The sequence below is a fragment of the Vicugna pacos genome, chromosome 27 (genome assembly GCF_048564905.1).
Source record: "Vicugna pacos chromosome 27, VicPac4, whole genome shotgun sequence".
NCBI classification, from domain to species: domain Eukaryota; kingdom Metazoa; phylum Chordata; class Mammalia; order Artiodactyla; family Camelidae; genus Vicugna; species Vicugna pacos.
The window spans coordinates 1,152,925-1,174,105 of NC_133013.1; the positions used below are offsets into that span (position 1 = coordinate 1,152,925).

The 21,181-nt window shown below is 62.7% G+C and overlaps 1 protein-coding gene across 1 annotated transcript in view; it reads right to left on the reverse strand.

Moving 5' to 3' along the window:
- Positions 1 to 21,181, reverse strand: part of LOC140689637 (uncharacterized) — a 34,829-nt gene that overhangs the window by 6,742 nt on the left and 6,906 nt on the right. Inside the window, exons 5-22 of the mRNA XM_072950621.1 lie at positions 20,639 to 20,750; positions 20,022 to 20,095; positions 18,307 to 18,418; positions 17,690 to 17,763; positions 15,974 to 16,085; positions 15,909 to 15,925; positions 13,641 to 13,752; positions 13,024 to 13,097; positions 11,309 to 11,420; positions 10,692 to 10,765; positions 8,976 to 9,087; positions 8,359 to 8,432; positions 6,642 to 6,753; positions 6,025 to 6,098; positions 4,309 to 4,420; positions 3,648 to 3,765; positions 1,977 to 2,034; positions 1,360 to 1,433 (exon numbers count right to left, since the gene is read on the reverse strand). Of these exons, the coding sequence (XP_072806722.1) occupies positions 1,360 to 1,433; positions 1,977 to 2,034; positions 3,648 to 3,765; positions 4,309 to 4,420; positions 6,025 to 6,098; positions 6,642 to 6,753; positions 8,359 to 8,432; positions 8,976 to 9,087; positions 10,692 to 10,765; positions 11,309 to 11,420; positions 13,024 to 13,097; positions 13,641 to 13,752; positions 15,909 to 15,925; positions 15,974 to 16,085; positions 17,690 to 17,763; positions 18,307 to 18,418; positions 20,022 to 20,095; positions 20,639 to 20,750 (1,607 nt within the window). The remainder of the gene's footprint in view (positions 1 to 1,359; positions 1,434 to 1,976; positions 2,035 to 3,647; positions 3,766 to 4,308; positions 4,421 to 6,024; positions 6,099 to 6,641; positions 6,754 to 8,358; positions 8,433 to 8,975; positions 9,088 to 10,691; positions 10,766 to 11,308; positions 11,421 to 13,023; positions 13,098 to 13,640; positions 13,753 to 15,908; positions 15,926 to 15,973; positions 16,086 to 17,689; positions 17,764 to 18,306; positions 18,419 to 20,021; positions 20,096 to 20,638; positions 20,751 to 21,181) is intronic.

Genomic DNA, 21,181 nt, shown 5'->3' on the forward strand with positions numbered 1-21,181 from the left:
TGGACGAAGCCAAGGGTCCTGCCTGCGAGGATGCACACAGAGCTTCCAGCACTCTGACAAAAGCAGCGCCTTCACAACAGGCAGCCCCTTTGGGCAGGACAGCCCTCCTCGCCACCACCCCAGCTCCACGGGAGCTGGCCCGGCGCCGACCAGGAACACGCAGAAGGGACGGACGTGAAAAGCTCGTCCTCCACACGTGCAATCAGAGCCGCACCTGGGTCACCGCTCTGCCTCCAGGACCCTGCCTGGCCCTCTCCTCCCCCCCCCCACGAAGTAATCTCCTCCGACCTGCAGGGGCTTCCCCTGGGCGCAAAGTGCACTGGGGAGCTGGGCACCCCGGAGTCCTGCGGGGGAGCTGCCCAAGTGCTCCTGAAGGGACAACGCTGCCCACAGGAGGTAGTCACGCTCCGCTACAATCACCGCTATCCTCAGGGACGTCTGGGTTTTCAGTGCGCTACGAAGCGCGCACTACTTGTGTCCTTCGGCAAACTCAAGTGGGATGTCTGGATCCCACAACTGACACCAAAAGGACCCTACTAGCCCGGGCGCAAAATCCCGCGGCGTGTCATGCTGACGCACAGGAGCAGCTCTGACAGCTTCCAGGGCAGGGCAGGCCCGACCAGGCGCAGGGGTGGGGAGCACGACGGGAGGACGCTGCTGCGCGTCGCAATTCCCCTGCAGGGAAGTAGGCCTCTTCACTGCGGGCTCTTTCCCTGCAAGCCTCTATTTCTTACTACAAAAGCAACATCTACCCAGAGTACACCTGGACGCAGCGGGCCAGGCACATCTCCGTCCCGAGAACAGACGGGCACGGGTTCTGACATTTATCCCACACCAAACAGGTAGACTCAAAGCTGCACAAAGCACACAGGACAAAGCTGGAGGGAGGGCTTTGCCCCTTTCTCAGTTACGAGGATTTCAATGGGCATGCTAAACAGGAGAATCACCTGGCCTCAGCAAGGGAACAAGTCAAACGAGTGACGACACAGGACTCTGCCTCAGTGACCCAGGAGCAACCCCAGGTGCAGGTCGTCAGGAAGGAGTCAGCAGAGCCAGGAGAAGCCAGTGTGGAGCGAGGGCTCACCCTCCGCACGCTATCTCGAGAAACCCACAGCCAAAGTCTGCGGTCCTCGGCTTCTGAGCACTCCCTCGTGGCTTAGGCAGGCACCCGCCAAGGTGACGGGCTCCAGGGACAAGCAGCCCACTGGCCCCTGGGGAGATTGAATTTGAAAGCGAACGACACTCCAGACCCGTCACAGGACACACAGTCTGGAGATGAGGGCGGGAATGGCTTCCGGGAAAACAGGAAGCTCACCTTTCCCAGGACGACGTCCAACGGAGCACGGCCACCCCACTTACCTGGGCCTCCGGGGCCGCCGCAGGCGGGCGGGAGCTGCCGGCCAATGCCGGGGCCGGGCCAGGTCCTACGTGGGCTGAAAACCACAGAAGGGATGGAGGATTAGGCTCGCCTGCGAAGACTTTGCTGAAGCCACACAAAACCTGGTGAGCCTTCCTTCCCCGTATCCCACTCGTCCCCGCATCAGACCGAGTGGGAGACAGGTCTCGTGACCCTGAGGGAGACACCACAGGCCACGGGTTCAGGTGTCTCTTCCATAGCCGATCAACGGCCGTGGAAGGTCAGGGCTCCACACGCTGCAGACAATGGCAGGGGTGGGCTTCTCCTTCGGGGAGCCCGGAACGTGCTCCCTGTTGAAGGCCCGTGTGCAGAACTGACACGCCTGCCTTCTGTCACAGGCCTCTTACTCCGTAGCACTCTACAAGGGACACCTCCTCCCCAGGGCAGGATTGGGGAGGGTAAGACGCGGTCCATCAATTGCGTCCGCTATGGCACCAGGGGAGCACGGCCGAGAGCCCAGTCAGGGTGGCCCATGCCCTGGGAGGGACCTGGACATCGATCTGCCCTTCTCCTGCAGTGACGTAAGGAACAAACAGAGGAATCTACGCTTTCATCTTACCAAGTGGAGCATCCGGTACAGGTGAGCGAGGCTGGACAGGGCTCAATGGGGGCCCAGCCTGTGGTGGCCACACGGGCCGGTCCTTGCAAAGGCCGGGATGCTGCAAGGTAACCTGCAGGGCAGAAGGGAGAGCCGTGTCAGGCGACAGAAACGGAGCGACCACCGACAAATGCCGAAACCCAACGCATCAGCTGTCGGCACCGGGCACCCTCCCCACACCCCGCCGGGTGCCCACCCAGCAGCACAGTGCCCCACGCTCCACCCAGCCCTCTGGGGCCTGCAGCCGGCAGCCCGGGCCGTGCAGCAGGACACGGGGGGACAACAATGGCACCACACGACGCCCCCGCTGTCGCCCAGTGGACGAAGCCAAGGGTCCTGCCTGCGAGGATGCACACAGAGCTTCCAGCACTCTGACAAAAGCAGCGCCTTCACAACAGGCAGCCCCTTTGGGCAGGACAGCCCTCCTCGCCACCACCCCAGCTCCACGGGAGCTGGCCCGGCGCCGACCAGGAACACGCAGAAGGGACGGACGTGAAAAGCTCGTCCTCCACACGTGCAATCAGAGCCACACCTGGGTCACCGCTCTGCCTCCAGGACCCTGCCTGGCCCTCTCCTCCCCCCCCCAACGAAGTAATCTCCTCCGACCTGCAGGGGCTTCCCCTGGGCGCAAAGTGCACTGGGGAGCTGGGCACCCCGGAGTCCTGCGGGGGAGCTGCCCAAGAGCTCCTGAAGGGACAACGCTGCCCACAGGAGGTAGTCACGCTCCGCTACAATCACCGCTATCCTCAGGGACGTCTGGGTTTTCAGTGCGCTACGAAGCGCGCACTACTTGTGTCCTTCGGCAAACTCAAGTGGGATGTCTGGATCCCACAACTGACACCAAAAGACCCTACTAGCCCGGGCGCAAAATCCCGCGGCGTGTCATGCTGACGCACAGGAGCAGCTCTGACAGCTTCCAGGGCAGGGCAGGCCCGACCAGGCGCAGGGGTGGGGAGCACGACGGGAGGATGCTGCTGCGCGTCGCAATTCCCCTGCAGGGAAGTAGGCCTCTTCACTGCGGGCTCTTTCCCTGCAAGCCTCTATTTCTTACTACAAAAGCAACGTCTACCCAGAGTACACCTGGACGCAGCGGGCCAGGCACATCTCCGTCCCGAGAACAGACGGTCACGGGTTCTGACATTTATCCCACACCAAACAGGTAGACTCAAAGCTGCACAAAGCACACAGGACAAAGCTGGAGGGAGGGCTTTGCCCCTTTCTCAGTTACGAGGATTTCAATGGGCATGCTAAACAGGAGAATCACCTGGCCTCAGCAAGGGAACAAGTCAAACGAGTGACGACACAGGACTCTGCCTCAGTGACCCAGGAGCAACCCCAGGTGCAGGTCGTCAGGAAGGAGTCAGCAGAGCCAGGAGAAGCCAGTGTGGAGCGAGGGCTCACCCTCCGCACGCTATCTCGAGAAACCCACAGCCAAAGTCTGCGGTCCTCGGCTTCTGAGCACTCCCTCGTGGCTTAGGCAGGCACCCGCCAAGGTGACGGGCTCCAGGGACAAGCAGCCCACTGGCCCCTGGGGAGATTGAATTTGAAAGCGAACGACACTCCAGACCCGTCACAGGACACACAGTCTGGAGATGAGGGCGGGAATGGCTTCCGGGAAAACAGGAAGCTCACCTTTCCCAGGACGACGTCCAACGGAGCACGGCCACCCCACTTACCTGGGCCTCCGGGGCCGCCGCAGGCGGGCGGGAGCTGCCGGCCAATGCCGGGGCCGGGCCAGGTCCTACGTGGGCTGAAAACCACAGAAGGGATGGAGGATTAGGCTCGCCTGCGAAGACTTTGCTGAAGCCACACAAAACCTGGTGAGCCTTCCTTCCCCGTATCCCACTCGTCCCCGCATCAGACCGAGTGGGAGACAGGTCTCGTGACCCTGAGGGAGACACCACAGGCCACGGGTTCAGGTGTCTCTTCCATAGCCGATCAACGGCCGTGGAAGGTCAGGGCTCCACACGCTGCAGACAATGGCAGGGGTGGGCTTCTCCTTCGGGGAGCCCGGAACGTGCTCCCTGTTGAAGGCCCGTGTGCAGAACTGACACGCCTGCCTTCTGTCACAGGCCTCTTACTCCGTAGCACTCTACAAGGGACACCTCCTCCCCAGGGCAGGATTGGGGAGGGTAAGACGCGGTCCATCAATTGCGTCCGCTATGGCACCAGGGGAGCACGGCCGAGAGCCCAGTCAGGGTGGCCCATGCCCTGGGAGGGACCTGGAGAGCGATCTGCCCTTCTCCTGCAGTGACGCAAGGAACAAACAGAGGAATCTACGCTTTCATCTTACCAAGTGGAGCATCCGGTACAGGTGAGCGAGGCTGGACAGGGCCCAATGGGGGCCCAGCTGGTGGTGGCCACATGGGCCGGTCCTTGCAAAGGCCGGGATGCTGCAAGGTAACCTGCAGGGCAGAAGGGAGAGCCGTGTCAGGCGACAGAAACGGAGCGACCACCGACAAATGCCGAAACCCAACGCATCAGCTGTCGGCACCGGGCACCCTCCCCACACCCCGCCGGGTGCCCACCCAGCAGCACAGTGCCCCACGCTCCACCCAGCCCTCTGGGGCCTGCAGCCGGCAGCCCGGGCCGCGCAGCAGGACACGGGGGGACAACAATGGCACCACACGACGCCCCCGCTGTCACCCAGTGGACGAAGCCAAGGGTCCTGCCTGCGAGGATGCACACAGAGCTTCCAGCACTCTGACAAAAGCAGCGCCTTCACAACAGGCAGCCCCTTTGGGCAGGACAGCCCTCCTCGCCACCACCCCAGCTCCACGGGAGCTGGCCCGGCGCCGACCAGGAACACGCAGAAGGGACGGACGTGAAAATCTCGTCCTCCACACGTGCAATCAGAGCCGCACCTGGGTCACCGCTCTGCCTCCAGGACCCTGCCTGGCCCTCTCCTCCCCCCCCCCACGAAGTAATCTCCTCCGACCTGCAGGGGCTTCCCCTGGGCGCAAAGTGCACTGGGGAGCTGGGCACCCCGGAGTCCTGCGGGGGAGCTGCCCAAGTGCTCCTGAAGGGACAACGCTGCCCACAGGAGGTAGTCACGCTCCGCTACAATCACCGCTATCCTCAGGGACGTCTGGGTTTTCAGTGCGCTACGAAGCGCGCACTACTTGTGTCCTTCGGCAAACTCAAGTGGGATGTCTGGATCCCACAACTGACACCAAAAGGACCCTACTAGCCCGGGCGCAAAATCCCGCGGCGTGTCATGCTGACGCACAGGAGCAGCTCTGACAGCTTCCAGGGCAGGGCAGGCCCGACCAGGCGCAGGGGTGGGGAGCACGACGGGAGGAAGCTGCTGCGCGTCGCAATTCCCCTGCAGGGAAGTAGGCCTCTTCACTGCGGGCTCTTTCCCTGCAAGCCTCTATTTCTTACTACAAAAGCAACATCTACCCAGAGTACACCTGGACGCAGCGGGCCAGGCACATCTCCGTCCCGAGAACAGACGGTCACGGGTTCTGACATTTATCCCACACCAAACAGGTAGACTCAAAGCTGCACAAAGCACACAGGACAAAGCTGGAGGGAGGGCTTTGCCCCTTTCTCAGTTACGAGGATTTCAATGGGCATGCTAAACAGGAGAATCACCTGGCCTCAGCAAGGGAACAAGTCAAACGAGTGACGACACAGGACTCTGCCTCAGTGACCCAGGAGCAACCCCAGGTGCAGGTCGTCAGGAAGGAGTCAGCAGAGCCAGGAGAAGCCAGTGTGGAGCGAGGGCTCACCCTCCGCACGCTATCTCGAGAAACCCACAGCCAAAGTCTGCGGTCCTCGGCTTCTGAGCACTCCCTCGTGGCTTAGGCAGGCACCCGCCAAGGTGACGGGCTCCAGGGACAAGCAGCCCACTGGCCCCTGGGGAGATTGAATTTGAAAGCGAACGACACTCCAGACCCGTCACAGGACACACAGTCTGGAGATGAGGGCGGGAATGGCTTCCGGGAAAACAGGAAGCTCACCTTTCCCAGGACGACGTCCAACGGAGCACGGCCACCCCAGTTACCTGGGCCTCCGGGGCCGCCGCAGGCGGGCGGGAGCTGCCGGCCAATGCCGGGGCCGGGCCAGGTCCTACGTGGGCTGAAAACCACAGAAGGGATGGAGGATTAGGCTCGCCTGCGAAGACTTTGCTGAAGCCACACAAAACCTGGTGAGCCTTCCTTCCCCGTATCCCACTCGTCCCCGCATCAGACCGAGTGGGAGACAGGTCTCGTGACCCTGAGGGAGACACCACAGGCCACGGGTTCAGGTGTCTCTTCCATAGCCGATCAACGGCCGTGGAAGGTCAGGGCTCCACACGCTGCAGACAATGGCAGGGGTGGGCTTCTCCTTCGGGGAGCCCGGAACGTGCTCCCTGTTGAAGGCCCGTGTGCAGAACTGACACGCCTGCCTTCTGTCACAGGCCTCTTACTCCGTAGCACTCTACAAGGGACACCTCCTCCCCAGGGCAGGATTGGGGAGGGTAAGACGCGGTCCATCAATTGCGTCCGCTATGGCACCAGGGGAGCACGGCCGAGAGCCCAGTCAGGGTGGCCCATGCCCTGGGAGGGACCTGGAGAGCGATCTGCCCTTCTCCTGCAGTGACGCAAGGAACAAACAGAGGAATCTACGCTTTCATCTTACCAAGTGGAGTATCCGGTACAGGAGAGCGAGGCTGGACAGGGCCCAATGGGGGCCCAGCTGGTGGTGGCCACACGGGCCGGTCCTTGCAAAGGCCGGGATGCTGCAAGGTAACCTGCAGGGCAGAAGGGAGAGCCGTGTCAGGTGACAGAAACGGAGCGACCACCGACAAATGCCGAAACCCAACGCATCAGCTGTCGGCACCGGGCACCCTCCCCACACCCCGCCGGGTGCCCACCCAGCAGCACAGTGCCCCGCGCTCCACCCAGCCCTCTGGGGCCTGCAGCCAGCACCCCGGGCCGCGCAGCAGGACACGGGGGGACAACAATGGCACCACACGACGCCCCCGCTGTCGCCCAGTGGACGAAGCCAAGGGTCCTGCCTGCGCGGATGCACACAGAGCTTCCAGCACTCTGACAAAAGCAGCGCCTTCACAACAGGCAGCCCCTTTGGGCAGGGCAGCCCTCCTCGCCACCACCCCAGCTCCATGGGAGCTGGCCCGGCGCCGACCAGGAACACGCAGAAGGGACGGACGTGAAAAGCTCGTCCTCCACACGTGCAATCAGAGCCGCACCTGGGTCACCGCTCTGCCTCCAGGACCCTGCCTGGCCCTCTCCTCTCCCCCCCCCACGAAGTAATCTCCTAGGACCTGCAGGGGCTTCCCCTGGGCGCAAAGTGCACTGGGGAGCTGGGCACCCCGGAGTCCTGCGGGGGAGCTGCCCAAGTGCTCCTGAAGGGACAACGCTGCCCACAGGAGGTAGTCACGCTCCGCTACAATCACCGCTATCCTCAGGGACGTCTGGGTTTTCAGTGCGCTACGAAGCGCGCACTACTTGTGTCCTTCGGCAAACTCAAGTGGGATGTCTGGATCCCACAACTGACACCAAAAGGACCCTACTAGCCCGGGCGCAAAATCCCGCGGCGTGTCATGCTGACGCACAGGAGCAGCTCTGACAGCTTCCAGGGCAGGGCAGGCCCGACCAGGCGCAGGGGTGGGGAGCACGACGGGAGAATGCTGCTGCACGTCGCAATTCCCCTGCAGGGAAGTAGGCCTCTTCACTGCGGGCTCTTTCCCTGCAAGCCTCTATTTCTTACTACAAAAGCAACGTCTACCCAGAGTACAAGTGGACGCAGCGGGCCAGGCACAACTCCATCCCGAGAACAGACGGTCACGGGTTCTGACATTTATCCCACACCAAACAGGTAGACTCAAAGCTGCACAAAGCACACAGGACAAAGCTGGAGGGAGGGCTTTGCCCCTTTCTCAGTTACGAGGATTTCAATGGGCATGCTAAACAGGAGAATCACCTGGCCTCAGCAAGGGAACAAGTCAAACGAGTGACGACACAGGACTCTGCCTCAGTGACCCAGGAGCAACCCCAGGTGCAGGTCGTCAGGAAGGAGTCAGCAGAGCCAGGAGAAGCCAGTGTGGAGCGAGGGCTCACCCTCCGCACGCTATCTCGAGAAACCCACAGCCAAAGTCTGCGGTCCTCGGCTTCTGAGCACTCCCTCGTGGCTTAGGCAGGCACCCGCCAAGGTGACGGGCTCCAGGGACAAGCAGCCCACTGGCCCCTGGGGAGATTGAATTTGAAAGCGAACGACACTCCAGACCCGTCACAGGACACACAGTCTGGAGATGAGGGCGGGAATGGCTTCCGGGAAAACAGGAAGCTCACCTTTCCCAGGATGACGTCCAACGGAGCACGGCCACCCCACTTACCTGGGCCTCCGGGGCCGCCGCAGGCGGGCGGGAGCTGCCGGCCAATGCCGGGGCCGGGCCAGGTCCTACGTGGGCTGAAAACCACAGAAGGGATGGAGGATTAGGCTCGCCTGCGAAGACTTTGCTGAAGCCACACAAAACCTGGTGAGCCTTCCTTCCCCGTATCCCACTCGTCCCCGCATCAGACCGAGTGGGAGACAGGTCTCGTGACCCTGAGGGAGACACCACAGGCCACGGGTTCAGGTGTCTCTTCCATAGCCGATCAACGGCCGTGGAAGGTCAGGGCTCCACACGCTGCAGACAATGGCAGGGGTGGGCTTCTCCTTCGGGGAGCCCGGAACGTGCTCCCTGTTGAAGGCCCGTGTGCAGAACTGACACGCCTGCCTTCTGTCACAGGCCTCTTACTCCGTAGCACTCTACAAGGGACACCTCCTCCCCAGGGCAGGATTGGGGAGGGTAAGACGCGGTCCATCAATTGCGTCCGCTATGGCACCAGGGGAGCACGGCCGAGAGCCCAGTCAGGGTGGCCCATGCCCTGGGAGGGACCTGGAGAGCGATCTGCCCTTCTCCTGCAGTGACGCAAGGAACAAACAGAGGAATCTACGCTTTCATCTTACCAAGTGGAGCATCCGGTACAGGAGAGCGAGGCTGGACAGGGCCCAATGGGGGCCCAGCTGGTGGTGGCCACACGGGCCGGTCCTTGCAAAGGCCGGGATGCTGCAAGGTAACCTGCAGGGCAGAAGGGAGAGCCGTGTCAGGCGACAGAAACGGAGCGACCACCGACAAATGCCGAAACCCAACGCATCAGCTGTCGGCACCGGGCACCCTCCCCACACCCCGCCGGGTGCCCACCCAGCAGCACAGTGCCCCACGCTCCACCCAGCCCTCTGGGGCCTGCAGCCGGCAGCCCGGGCCGCGCAGCAGGACACGGGGGGACAACAATGGCACCACACGACGCCCCCGCTGTCGCCCAGTGGACGAAGCCAAGGGTCCTGCCTGCGAGGATGCACACAGAGCTTCCAGCACTCTGACAAAAGCAGCGCCTTCACAACAGGCAGCCCCTTTGGGCAGGACAGCCCTCCTCGCCACCACCCCAGCTCCACGGGAGCTGGCCAGGCGCCGACCAGGAACACGCAGAAGGGACGGACGTGAAAAGCTCGTCCTCCACACGTGCAATCAGAGCCGCACCTGGGTCACCGCTCTGCCTCCAGGACCCTGCCTGGCCCTCTCCTCCCCCCCCCCACGAAGTAATCTCCTCCGACCTGCAGGGGCTTCCCCTGGGCGCAAAGTGCACTGGGGAGCTGGGCATCCCGGAGTCCTGCGGGGGAGCTGCCCAAGTGCTCCTGAAGGGACAACGCTGCCCACAGGAGGTAGTCACGCTCCGCTACAATCACCGCTATCCTCAGGGACGTCTGGGTTTTCAGTGCGCTACGAAGCGCGCACTACTTGTGTCCTTCGGCAAACTCAAGTGGGATGTCTGGATCCCACAACTGACACCAAAAGGACCCTACTAGCCCGGGCGCAAAATCCCGCGGCGTGTCATGCTGACGCACAGGAGCAGCTCTGACAGCTTCCAGGGCAGGGCAGGCCCGACCAGGCGCAGGGGTGGGGAGCACGACGGGAGGACGCTGCTGCGCGTCGCAATTCCCCTGCAGGGAAGTAGGCCTCTTCACTGCGGGCTCTTTCCCTGCAAGCCTCTATTTCTTACTACAAAAGCAACATCTACCCAGAGTACACCTGGACGCAGCGGGCCAGGCACATCTCCGTCCCGAGAACAGACGGGCACGGGTTCTGACATTTATCCCACACCAAACAGGTAGACTCAAAGCTGCACAAAGCACACAGGACAAAGCTGGAGGGAGGGCTTTGCCCCTTTCTCAGTTACGAGGATTTCAATGGGCATGCTAAACAGGAGAATCACCTGGCCTCAGCAAGGGAACAAGTCAAACGAGTGACGACACAGGACTCTGCCTCAGTGACCCAGGAGCAACCCCAGGTGCAGGTCGTCAGGAAGGAGTCAGCAGAGCCAGGAGAAGCCAGTGTGGAGCGAGGGCTCACCCTCCGCACGCTATCTCGAGAAACCCACAGCCAAAGTCTGCGGTCCTCGGCTTCTGAGCACTCCCTCGTGGCTTAGGCAGGCACCCGCCAAGGTGACGGGCTCCAGGGACAAGCAGCCCACTGGCCCCTGGGGAGATTGAATTTGAAAGCGAACGACACTCCAGACCCGTCACAGGACACACAGTCTGGAGATGAGGGCGGGAATGGCTTCCGGGAAAACAGGAAGCTCACCTTTCCCAGGACGACGTCCAACGGAGCACGGCCACCCCACTTACCTGGGCCTCCGGGGCCGCCGCAGGCGGGCGGGAGCTGCCGGCCAATGCCGGGGCCGGGCCAGGTCCTACGTGGGCTGAAAACCACAGAAGGGATGGAGGATTAGGCTCGCCTGCGAAGACTTTGCTGAAGCCACACAAAACCTGGTGAGCCTTCCTTCCCCGTATCCCACTCGTCCCCGCATCAGACCGAGTGGGAGACAGGTCTCGTGACCCTGAGGGAGACACCACAGGCCACGGGTTCAGGTGTCTCTTCCATAGCCGATCAACGGCCGTGGAAGGTCAGGGCTCCACACGCTGCAGACAATGGCAGGGGTGGGCTTCTCCTTCGGGGAGCCCGGAACGTGCTCCCTGTTGAAGGCCCGTGTGCAGAACTGACACGCCTGCCTTCTGTCACAGGCCTCTTACTCCGTAGCACTCTACAAGGGACACCTCCTCCCCAGGGCAGGATTGGGGAGGGTAAGACGCGGTCCATCAATTGCGTCCGCTATGGCACCAGGGGAGCATGGCCGAGAGCCCAGTCAGGGTGGCCCATGCCCTGGGAGGGACCTGGACAGCGATCTGCCCTTCTCCTGCAGTGACGCAAGGAACAAACAGAGGAATCTACGCTTTCATCTTACCAAGTGGAGCATCCGGTACAGGTGAGCGAGGCTGGACAGGGCCCAATGGGGGCCCAGCCTGTGGGGGCCACACGGGCCAGTCCTTGCAAAGGCCGGGATGCTGCAAGGTAACCTGCAGGGCAGAAGGGAGAGCCGTGTCAGGCGACAGAAACGGAGCGACCACCGACAAATGCCGAAACCCAACGCATCAGCTGTCGGCACCGGGCACCCTCCCCACACCCCGCCGGGTGCCCACCCAGCAGCACAGTGCCCCACGCTCCACCCAGCCCTCTGGGGCCTGCAGCCGGCAGCCCGGGCCGCGCAGCAGGACACGGGGGGACAACAATGGCACCACACGACGACCCCGCTGTCGCCCAGTGGACGAAGCCAAGGGTCCTGCCTGCGAGGATGCACACAGAGCTTCCAGCACTCTGACAAAAGCAGCGCCTTCACAACAGGCAGCCCCTTTGGGCAGGACAGCCCTCCTCGCCACCACCCCAGCTCCACGGGAGCTGGCCAGGCGCCGACCAGGAACACGCAGAAGGGACGGACGTGAAAAGCTCGTCCTCCACACGTGCAATCAGAGCCGCACCTGGGTCACCGCTCTGCCTCCAGGACCCTGCCTGGCCCTCTCCCCCCCCCCCCACGAAGTAATCTCCTCCGACCTGCAGGGGCTTCCCCTGGGCGCAAAGTGCACTGGGGAGCTGGGCACCCCGGAGTCCTGCGGGGGAGCTGCCCAAGTGCTCCTGAAGGGACAACGCTGCCCACAGGAGGTAGTCACGCTCCGCTACAATCACCGCTATCCTCAGGGACGTCTGGGTTTTCAGTGCGCTACGAAGCGCGCACTACTTGTGTCCTTCGGCAAACTCAAGTGGGATGTCTGGATCCCACAACTGACACCAAAAGGACCCTACTAGCCCGGGCACAAAATCCCGCGGCGTGTCATGCTGACGCACAGGAGCAGCTCTGACAGCTTCCAGGGCAGGGCAGGCCCGACCAGGCGCAGGGGTGGGGAGCACGACGGGAGGACGCTGCTGCGCGTCGCAATTCCCCTGCAGGGAAGTAGGCCTCTTCACTGCGGGCTCTTTCCCTGCAAGCCTCTATTTCTTACTACAAAAGCAACGTCTACCCAGAGTACACCTGGACGCAGCGGGCCAGGCACATCTCCGTCCCGAGAACAGACGGTCACGGGTTCTGACATTTATCCCACACCAAACAGGTAGACTCAAAGCTGCACAAAGCACACAGGACAAAGCTGGAGGGAGGGCTTTGCCCCTTTCTCAGTTACGAGGATTTCAATGGGCATGCTAAACAGGAGAATCACCTGGCCTCAGCAAGGGAACAAGTCAAACGAGTGACGACACAGGACTCTGCCTCAGTGACCCAGGAGCAACCCCAGGTGCAGGTCGTCAGGAAGGAGTCAGCAGAGCCAGGAGAAGCCAGTGTGGAGCGAGGGCTCACCCTCCGCACGCTATCTCGAGAAACCCACAGCCAAAGTCTGCGGTCCTCGGCTTCTGAGCACTCCCTCGTGGCTTAGGCAGGCACCCGCCAAGGTGACGGGCTCCAGGGACAAGCAGCCCACTGGCCCCTGGGGAGATTGAATTTGAAAGCGAACGACACTCCAGACCCGTCACAGGACACACAGTCTGGAGATGAGGGCGGGAATGGCTTCCGGGAAAACAGGAAGCTCACCTTTCCCAGGACGACGTCCAACGGAGCACGGCCACCCCACTTACCTGGGCCTCCGGGGCCGCCGCAGGCGGGCGGGAGCTGCCGGCCAATGCCGGGGCCGGGCCAGGTCCTACGTGGGCTGAAAACCACAGAAGGGATGGAGGATTAGGCTCGCCTGCGAAGACTTTGCTGAAGCCACACAAAACCTGGTGAGCCTTCCTTCCCCGTATCCCACTCGTCCCCGCATCAGACCGAGTGGGAGACAGGTCTCGTGACCCTGAGGGAGACACCACAGGCCACGGGTTCAGGTGTCTCTTCCATAGCCGATCAACGGCCGTGGAAGGTCAGGGCTCCACACGCTGCAGACAATGGCAGGGGTGGGCTTCTCCTTCGGGGAGCCCGGAACGTGCTCCCTGTTGAAGGCCCGTGTGCAGAACTGACACGCCTGCCTTCTGTCACAGGCCTCTTACTCCGTAGCACTCTACAAGGGACACCTCCTCCCCAGGGCAGGATTGGGGAGGGTAAGACGCGGTCCATCAATTGCGTCCGCTATGGCACCAGGGGAGCACGGCCGAGAGCCCAGTCAGGGTGGCCCATGCCCTGGGAGGGACCTGGAGAGCGATCTGCCCTTCTCCTGCAGTGACGCAAGGAACAAACAGAGGAATCTACGCTTTCATCTTACCAAGTGGAGCATCCGGTACAGGTGAGCGAGGCTGGACAGGGCCCAATGGGGGCCCAGCTGGTGGTGGCCACATGGGCCGGTCCTTGCAAAGGCCGGGATGCTGCAAGGTAACCTGCAGGGCAGAAGGGAGAGCCGTGTCAGGCGACAGAAACGGAGCGACCACCGACAAATGCCGAAACCCAACGCATCAGCTGTCGGCACCGGGCACCCTCCCCACACCCCGCCGGGTGCCCACCCAGCAGCACAGTGCCCCACGCTCCACCCAGCCCTCTGGGGCCTGCAGCCGGCAGCCCGGGCCGCGCAGCAGGACACGGGGGGACAACAATGGCACCACACGACGCCCCCGCTGTCACCCAGTGGACGAAGCCAAGGGTCCTGCCTGCGAGGATGCACACAGAGCTTCCAGCACTCTGACAAAAGCAGCGCCTTCACAACAGGCAGCCCCTTTGGGCAGGACAGCCCTCCTCGCCACCACCCCAGCTCCACGGGAGCTGGCCCGGCGCCGACCAGGAACACGCAGAAGGGACGGACGTGAAAATCTCGTCCTCCACACGTGCAATCAGAGCCGCACCTGGGTCACCGCTCTGCCTCCAGGACCCTGCCTGGCCCTCTCCTCCCCCCCCCCACGAAGTAATCTCCTCCGACCTGCAGGGGCTTCCCCTGGGCGCAAAGTGCACTGGGGAGCTGGGCACCCCGGAGTCCTGCGGGGGAGCTGCCCAAGTGCTCCTGAAGGGACAACGCTGCCCACAGGAGGTAGTCACGCTCCGCTACAATCACCGCTATCCTCAGGGACGTCTGGGTTTTCAGTGCGCTACGAAGCGCGCACTACTTGTGTCCTTCGGCAAACTCAAGTGGGATGTCTGGATCCCACAACTGACACCAAAAGGACCCTACTAGCCCGGGCGCAAAATCCCGCGGCGTGTCATGCTGACGCACAGGAGCAGCTCTGACAGCTTCCAGGGCAGGGCAGGCCCGACCAGGCGCAGGGGTGGGGAGCACGACGGGAGGACGCTGCTGCGCGTCGCAATTCCCCTGCAGGGAAGTAGGCCTCTTCACTGCGGGCTCTTTCCCTGCAAGCCTCTATTTCTTACTACAAAAGCAACATCTACCCAGAGTACACCTGGACGCAGCGGGCCAGGCACATCTCCGTCCCGAGAACAGACGGTCACGGGTTCTGACATTTATCCCACACCAAACAGGTAGACTCAAAGCTGCACAAAGCACACAGGACAAAGCTGGAGGGAGGGCTTTGCCCCTTTCTCAGTTACGAGGATTTCAATGGGCATGCTAAACAGGAGAATCACCTGGCCTCAGCAAGGGAACAAGTCAAACGAGTGACGACACAGGACTCTGCCTCAGTGACCCAGGAGCAACCCCAGGTGCAGGTCGTCAGGAAGGAGTCAGCAGAGCCAGGAGAAGCCAGTGTGGAGCGAGGGCTCACCCTCCGCACGCTATCTCGAGAAACCCACAGCCAAAGTCTGCGGTCCTCGGCTTCTGAGCACTCCCTCGTGGCTTAGGCAGGCACCCGCCAAGGTGACGGGCTCCAGGGACAAGCAGCCCACTGGCCCCTGGGGAGATTGAATTTGAAAGCGAACGACACTCCAGACCCGTCACAGGACACACAGTCTGGAGATGAGGGCGGGAATGGCTTCCGGGAAAACAGGAAGCTCACCTTTCCCAGGACGACGTCCAACGGAGCACGGCCACCCCACTTACCTGGGCCTCCGGGGCCGCCGCAGGCGGGCGGGAGCTGCCGGCCAATGCCGGGGCCGGGCCAGGTCCTACGTGGGCTGAAAACCACAGAAGGGATGGAGGATTAGGCTCGCCTGCGAAGACTTTGCTGAAGCCACACAAAACCTGGTGAGCCTTCCTTCCCCGTATCCCACTCGTCCCCGCATCAGACCGAGTGGGAGACAGGTCTCGTGACCCTGAGGGAGACACCACAGGCCACGGGTTCAGGTGTCTCTTCCATAGCCGATCAACGGCCGTGGAAGGTCAGGGCTCCACACGCTGCAGACAATGGCAGGGGTGGGCTTCTCCTTCGGGGAGCCCGGAACGTGCTCCCTGTTGAAGGCCCGTGTGCAGAACTGACACGCCTGCCTTCTGTCACAGGCCTCTTACTCCGTAGCACTCTACAAGGGACACCTCCTCCCCAGGGCAGGATTGGGGAGGGTAAGACGCGGTCCATCAATTGCGTCCGCTATGGCACCAGGGGAGCACGGCCGAGAGCCCAGTCAGGGTGGCCCATGCCCTGGGAGGGACCTGGACAGCGATCTGCCCTTCTCCTGCAGTGACGCAAGGAACAAACAGAGGAATCTACGCTTTCATCTTACCAAGTGGAGCATCCGGTACAGGTGAGCGAGGCTGGACAGGGCCCAATGGGGGCCCAGCCTGTGGGGGCCACACGGGCCAGTCCTTGCAAAGGCCGGGATGCTGCAAGGTAACCTGCAGGGCAGAAGGGAGAGCCGTGTCAGGCGACAGAAACGGAGCGACCACCGACAAATGCCGAAACCCAACGCATCAGCTGTCGGCACCGGGCACCCTCCCCACACCCCGCCGGGTGCCCACCCAGCAGCACAGTGCCCCACGCTCCACCCAGCCCTCTGGGGCCTGCAGCCGGCAGCCCGGGCCGCGCAGCAGGACACGGGGGGACAACAATGGCACCACACGACGCCCTCGCTGTCGCCCAGTGGACGAAGCCAAGGGTCCTGCCTGCGAGGATGCACACAGAGCTTCCAGCACTCTGACAAAAGCAGCGCCTTCACAACAGGCAGCCCCTTTGGGCAGGACAGCCCTCCTCGCCACCACCCCAGCTCCACGGGAGCTGGCCAGGCGCCGACCAGGAACACGCAGAAGGGACGGACGTGAAAAGCTCGTCCTCCACACGTGCAATCAGAGCCGCACCTGGGTCACCGCTCTGCCTCCAGGACCCTGCCTGGCCCTCTCCCCCCCCCCCCCACGAAGTAATCTCCTCCGACCTGCAGGGGCTTCCCCTGGGCGCAAAGTGCACTGGGGAGCTGGGCACCCCGGAGTCCTGCGGGGGAGCTGCCCAAGTGCTCCTGAAGGGACAACGCTGCCCACAGGAGGTAGTCACGCTCCGCTACAATCACCGCTATCCTCAGGGACGTCTGGGTTTTCAGTGCGCTACGAAGCGCGCACTACTTGTGTCCTTCGGCAAACTCAAGTGGGATGTCTGGATCCCACAACTGACACCAAAAGGACCCTACTAGCCCGGGCACAAAATCCCGCGGCGTGTCATGCTGACGCACAGGAGCAGCTCTGACAGCTTCCAGGGCAGGGCAGGCCCGACCAGGCGCAGGGGTGGGGAGCACGACGGGAGGACGCTGCTGCGCGTCGCAATTCCCCTGCAGGGAAGTAGGCCTCTTCACTGCGGGCTCTTTCCCTGCAAGCCTCTATTTCTTACTACAAAAGCAACGTCTACCCAGAGTACACCTGGACGCAGCGGGCCAGGCACATCTCCGTCCCGAGAACAGACGGTCACGGGTTCTGACATTTATCCCACACCAAACAGGTAGACTCAAAGCTGCACAAAGCACACAGGACAAAGCTGGAGGGAGGGCTTTGCCCCTTTCTCAGTTACGAGGATTTCAATGGGCATGCTAAACAGGAGAATCACCTGGCCTCAGCAAGGGAACAAGTCAAACGAGTGACGACACAGGACTCTGCCTCAGTGACCCAGGAGCAACCCCAGGTGCAGGTCGTCAGGAAGGAGTCAGCAGAGCCAGGAGAAGCCAGTGTGGAGCGAGGGCTCACCCTCCGCACGCTATCTCGAGAAACCCACAGCCAAAGTCTGCGGTCCTCGGCTTCTGAGCACTCCCTCGTGGCTTAGGCAGGCACCCGCCAAGGTGACGGGCTCCAGGGACAAGCAGCCCACTGGCCCCTGGGGAGATTGAATTTGAAAGCGAACGACACTCCAGACCCGTCACAGGACACACAGTCTGGAGATGAGGGCGGGAATGGCTTCCGGGAAAACAGGAAGCTCACCTTTCCCAGGACGACGTCCAACGGAGCACGGCCACCCCACTTACCTGGGCCTCCGGGGCCGCCGCAGGCGGGCGGGAGCTGCCGGCCAATGCCGGGGCCGGGCCAGGTCCTACGTGGGCTGAAAACCACAGAAGGGATGGAGGATTAGGCTCGCCTGCGAAGACTTTGCTGAAGCCACACAAAACCTGGTGAGCCTTCCTTCCCCGTATCCCACTCGTCCCCGCATCAGACCGAGTGGGAGACAGGTCTCGTGACCCTGAGGGAGACACCACAGGCCACGGGTTCAGGTGTCTCTTCCATAGCCGATCAACGGCCGTGGAAGGTCAGGGCTCCACACGCTGCAGACAATGGCAGGGGTGGGCTTCTCCTTCGGGGAGCCCGGAACGTGCTCCCTGTTGAAGGCCCGTGTGCAGAACTGACACGCCTGCCTTCTGTCACAGGCCTCTTACTCCGTAGCACTCTACAAGGGACACCTCCTCCCCAGGGCAGGATTGGGGAGGGTAAGACGCGGTCCATCAATTGCGTCCGCTATGGCACCAGGGGAGCACGGCCGAGAGCCCAGTCAGGGTGGCCCATGCCCTGGGAGGGACCTGGAGAGCGATCTGCCCTTCTCCTGCAGTGACGCAAGGAACAAACAGAGGAATCTACGCTTTCATCTTACCAAGTGGAGCATCCGGTACAGGTGAGCGAGGCTGGACAGGGCCCAATGGGGGCCCAGCTGGTGGTGGCCACATGGGCCGGTCCTTGCAAAGGCCGGGATGCTGCAAGGTAACCTGCAGGGCAGAAGGGAGAGCCGTGTCAGGCGACAGAAACGGAGCGACCACCGACAAATGCCGAAACCCAACGCATCAGCTGTCGGCACCGGGCACCCTCCCCACACCCCGCCGGGTGCCCACCCAGCAGCACAGTGCCCCACGCTCCACCCAGCCCTCTGGGGCCTGCAGCCGGCAGCCCGGGCCGCGCAGCAGGACACGGGGGGACAACAATGGCACCACACGACGCCCCCGCTGTCACCCAGTGGACGAAGCCAAGGGTCCTGCCTGCGAGGATGCACACAGAGCTTCCAGCACTCTGACAAAAGCAGCGCCTTCACAACAGGCAGCCCCTTTGGGCAGGACAGCCCTCCTCGCCACCACCCCAGCTCCACGGGAGCTGGCCCGGCGCCGACCAGGAACACGCAGAAGGGACGGACGTGAAAATCTCGTCCTCCACACGTGCAATCAGAGCCGCACCTGGGTCACCGCTCTGCCTCCAGGACCCTGCCTGGCCCTCTCCTCCCCCCCCCACGAAGTAATCTCCTCCGACCTGCAGGGGCTTCCCCTGGGCGCAAAGTGCACTGGGGAGCTGGGCACCCCGGAGTCCTGCGGGGGAGCTGCCCAAGTGCTCCTGAAGGGACAACGCTGCCCACAGGAGGTAGTCACGCTCCGCTACAATCACCGCTATCCTCAGGGACGTCTGGGTTTTCAGTGCGCTACGAAGCGCGCACTACTTGTGTCCTTCGGCAAACTCAAGTGGGATGTCTGGATCCCACAACTGACACCAAAAGGACCCTACTAGCCCGGGCGCAAAATCCCGCGGCGTGTCATGCTGACGCACAGGAGCAGCTCTGACAGCTTCCAGGGCAGGGCAGGCCCGACCAGGCGCAGGGGTGGGGAGCACGACGGGAGGACGCTGCTGCGCGTCGCAATTCCCCTGCAGGGAAGTAGGCCTCTTCACTGCGGGCTCTTTCCCTGCAAGCCTCTATTTCTTACTACAAAAGCAACATCTACCCAGAGTACACCTGGACGCAGCGGGCCAGGCACATCTCCGTCCCGAGAACAGACGGTCACGGGTTCTGACATTTATCCCACACCAAACAGGTAGACTCAAAGCTGCACAAAGCACACAGGACAAAGCTGGAGGGAGGGCTTTGCCCCTTTCTCAGTTACGAGGATTTCAATGGGCATGCTAAACAGGAGAATCACCTGGCCTCAGCAAGGGAACAAGTCAAACGAGTGACGACACAGGACTCTGCCTCAGTGACCCAGGAGCAACCCCAGGTGCAGGTCGTCAGGAAGGAGTCAGCAGAGCCAGGAGAAGCCAGTGTGGAGCGAGGGCTCACCCTCCGCACGCTATCTCGAGAAACCCACAGCCAAAGTCTGCGGTCCTCGGCTTCTGAGCACTCCCTCGTGGCTTAGGCAGGCACCCGCCAAGGTGACGGGCTCCAGGGACAAGCAGCCCACTGGCCCCTGGGGAGATTGAATTTGAAAGCGAACGACACTCCAGACCCGTCACAGGACACACAGTCTGGAGATGAGGGCGGGAATGGCTTCCGGGAAAACAGGAAGCTCACCTTTCCCAGGACGACGTCCAACGGAGCACGGCCACCCCACTTACCTGGGCCTCCGGGGCCGCCGCAGGCGGGCGGGAGCTGCCGGCCAATGCCGGGGCCGGGCCAGGTCCTACGTGGGCTGAAAACCACAGAAGGGATGGAGGATTAGGCTCGCCTGCGAAGACTTTGCTGAAGCCACACAAAACCTGGTGAGCCTTCCTTCCCCGTATCCCACTCGTCCCCGCATCAGACCGAGTGGGAGACAGGTCTCGTGACCCTGAGGGAGACACCACAGGCCACGGGTTCAGGTGTCTCTTCCATAGCCGATCAACGGCCGTGGAAGGTCAGGGCTCCACACGCTGCAGACAATGGCAGGGGTGGGCTTCTCCTTCGGGGAGCCCGGAACGTGCTCCCTGTTGAAGGCCCGTGTGCAGAACTGACACGCCTGCCTTCTGTCACAGGCCTCTTACTCCGTAGCACTCTACAAGGGACACCTCCTCCCCAGGGCAGGATTGGGGAGGGTAAGACGAGGTCCATCAATTGCGTCCGCTATGGCACCAGGGGAGCACGGCCGAGAGCCCAGTCAGGGTGGCCCATGCCCTGGGAGGAACCTGGAGAGCGATCTGACCTTCTCCTGCAGTGACGCAAGGAACAAACAGAGGAATCTACGCTTTCATCTTACCAAGTGGAGCATCCGGTACAGGTGAGCGAGGCTGGACAGGGCCCAATGGGGGCCCAGCTGGTGGTGGCCACACGGGCCGGTCCTTGCAAAGGCCGGGATGCTGCAAGGTAACCTGCAGGGCAGAAGGGAGAGCCGTGTCAGGCGACAGAAACGGAGCGAACACCGACAAATGCCGAAACCCAACGCATCAGCTGTCGGCACCGGGCACCCTCCCCACACCCCACCGGGTGCCCACCCAGCAGCACAGTGCCCCACGCTCCACCCAGCCCTCTGGGGCCTGCAGCCGGCAGCCCAGGCCGCGCAGCAGGACACGGGGGGATAACAATGGCACCACATGACGCCCCCGCTGTCGCCCAGTGGACGAAGCCAAGGGTCCTGCCTGCGAGGATGCACACAGAGCTTCCAGCACTCTGACAAAAGCAGCGCCTTCACAACAGGCAGCCCCTTTGGGCAGGACAGCCCTCCTCGCCACCACCCCAGCTCCACGGGAGCTGGCCCGGCGCCGACCAGGAACACGCAGAAGGGACGGACGTGAAAAGCTCG